Source organism: Monopterus albus, unplaced genomic scaffold (assembly GCF_001952655.1).
Source record: "Monopterus albus unplaced genomic scaffold, M_albus_1.0 scaffold4.1, whole genome shotgun sequence".
In the NCBI taxonomy this organism is placed as follows: Eukaryota; Metazoa; Chordata; class Actinopteri; order Synbranchiformes; family Synbranchidae; genus Monopterus; species Monopterus albus.
The window spans coordinates 7,603,051-7,605,885 of NW_018127884.1; the positions used below are offsets into that span (position 1 = coordinate 7,603,051).

The window sequence follows — 2,835 nt, forward strand, 5'->3', positions numbered from 1 at the left end:
CACACAGATTTTATACATAATCTGAGGGGGTATGAAAGGGGGTGTACTTTGTTTCAGTCTAGAGGAAAAACTGACTCCAAAAATATTACTCATGTCAAACACTGCACACATACTGCCCTCTAGTGCTTATGTTTAAGTCCACAATCTCATGTCAGATTAGATTTTCTCTGTACTCTACTGAACACTGGTGACATGACCTGTTATTGAAATATCCTGTCTTGATTTGTCTGTCAAAGGATAGACACTGAGCTGTTATCATATTGTTCCTATCATTATATTGTAATTTGAGACAAAACAAAACAGACAATCTTTTTCCTATAGTTATGTCATAGGAAATGAAAAAAGAAGCCCAATGAGGTAGGAGGCAAAACAATTTATTATACAATACTATAGAAGGTCAAAAGACTTGGGACATAGACACACCAAGCTGATGTGAAAGAACTAGCAGTGACAAAGGCCGACCTCTGCGTTGCTTCACATAGGCTTAGTCTGGGCCAGTCAGACTGAAAAAGTGACACCTGAACAGCCTGCACAGATGACAGCCGAGTAGCATGTCTGTTCTGCATCTGCGTGACAGAAATAACTCCCCCTACCAGCAGTTGGCGGTGTCTGTATGCACCATTCAGACTGGGCTAGAATGCTATAAACAGAACAGCTCTTGTTCAAAACAGTAGCTGCTGCCCTTTGTCACACTAAATGGGTGAATAATGGATACTCCAGTGACAGGCTGAGGTGCCTCTTCGAACCATTCTTGTGCATTGATTTACTAAACAGCCAATCAGAGTTGTCTCTCTCTTACTAGAAAGGCCCAACCAACGTGTCAAATTGGCCAAAAAAAAACACCACCAAGTTCCAACAGTTCAGGACACACTGGGAGAATGAGCCCTGGCAGATTCCCACCGATGGCCCGATGGTGGCTGACCATCAGCTTGGTGTGTCTCTGCCCTCAGCTACACTTGATTAGAGAGCCTCCTTTTGTAATGATACAAATGATTGGCTGGCTGGTAAGGCCATATACCCACCAATTACTTTAAGAAATGAAAATGAACTTTACCAAAAGTGCTTTGTATAAAAGTCAGTGGTGGTCCATGTTTATTACAAAATAAAATCTTACAGAAACCACAGAGCAAAATGTATGTGAATGGTCTAAAGTAAGAATACTTTTGTTTCCCTTTTCAGACAGGATTCTTCCGTACATCAATTAATGCATTGTTTGAAATCAGTGGTCCAATGTTGAGACTGGAGCGACGTGACTCTCGGCGAGATTTAACCACAGGCAGGGAGGTCTGTCCCCCCCAGGACCCCACACCAGTTTGAACTACACGGTTAACAGGAGCATCCCCAGCTGTTCGAAGCCACAGTTCCTCCATGACAGCAGGTTCCTCTGTGGGGAGAGAAGAGCGCCTCCATGTGGATGGGAGGGGAGTATTTACTAGCTCACGCATTTCGTCCTTGGACCTAGGAGGTTTGTCAGGCAGCCCTGCTCCCTTGCCTCCTGGGTTGTCCTCAGGACAGCGGGCCAGCTTCTCTGTGCTGCCAACACCTGCTGGTTTACCGTCAGACACTGCGACTGAAAGATAACACGTCAAGACGGACAGTTAGACTTGCCTGACAGCATTATTAACAGTGAGTGCTACCGTTAGGAAGTTACTCCGAATCTAGTCGATATCAAAACAGATGTCAAGATGAGGACCTTGGTCCACGATATGCTACCTGGCCAAATTAAAAAGTTACACCTGTACAACTGTATGCACTTTAATGCAACACTTCAACAACATTTGTGTTTATGAAGCTCAAAATGTCTGTTTTTGGTGAAATTGTCAAATGTATAAATTAAATTGTTTATTATTAATTAAACATAAACTGTGCGTTACATTCTGGAATTTTTTTTTTTAGGGGGTACAAATTTATTTAAGAGATTTCACTATAACACTGATAATGCTACATCATCTACTAGGGCTGCACAGTTGATCATTTTGTGAGCGTGATTTAGATCCTTATGCGATCACATTCTCACCGATCTCAACCGATTTAAAATATATAGTGTGAGTTTACACATTGTACATGATCAGAAGAGATAGCAGTGTCTGCCTGGATTAAATCTTACTACTGTGAATTTTACCAGCAAGGCCCTCTATCAATCCCAAAATGCATTGTGAAATGAGTCACCTGAGCTTGAGTACAGCACATCATTAAAGAATGCAGATACAGTATTGCTGAGAGACATGAATGATTTAAAGTGTTTACAAAACTCATTCAGGCGGATTGAACTGGGGGTATCTGGATGGATAGTTTCACTTGGGTCATTTCATATAGCAAAAGGCAAATGACTTAATAGCATGGATGTCTGCTCTAAGCTGTTAACAATATACAGTGGGTACGGAAAGTATTCAGACCCCCTTAAATTTTTCACTCTTTGTTATATTGCAGCCATATGCTAAAATCATTTAAGTTCATTTTTTTCCTCATTAATGTACACACAGCACCCCATATTGACAGAAAAACACAGAATTTTTGACATTTTTGCAGATTTATTAAAAAAGAAAAACTGAAATATCACATGGTCATAAGTATTCAGACCCTTTGCTCAGTATTTAGTAGAAGCACCCTTTTGAGCTAATACAGCCATGAGTCTTTTTAGGAATGATGCAACAAGTTTTTCACACCTGCATTTGGGGATCCTCTGCCATTCCTCCTTGCAGATCCTCTCCAGTTCTGTCAGGTTGGATGGTAAACCTTGGTGGACAGCCATTTTCAGGTCTCTCCAGAGATGCTCAATGGGGTTTAAGTCAGGGCTCTGGCTGGGCCATTCAAGAACAGTCAAGGAGTTGTTGT

The 2,835-nt window shown here is 41.5% G+C and overlaps 1 protein-coding gene across 5 annotated transcripts in view; it reads right to left on the bottom strand.

Moving 5' to 3' along the window:
* Window positions 1-365: 365 nt before the first annotated feature.
* kif7 (kinesin family member 7) overlaps window positions 366-2,835 on the bottom strand; it is a 14,873-nt gene continuing 12,403 nt past the window's right edge. For all 5 annotated transcript variants that reach the window (XM_020609021.1, XM_020609036.1, XM_020609014.1 and 2 more), the window contains one exon: window positions 366-1,570. In XM_020609021.1, coding sequence (XP_020464677.1) covers window positions 1,176-1,570 — 395 coding nt within the window. In that variant the 3' untranslated portion in view covers window positions 366-1,175. The remainder of the gene's footprint in view (window positions 1,571-2,835) is intronic.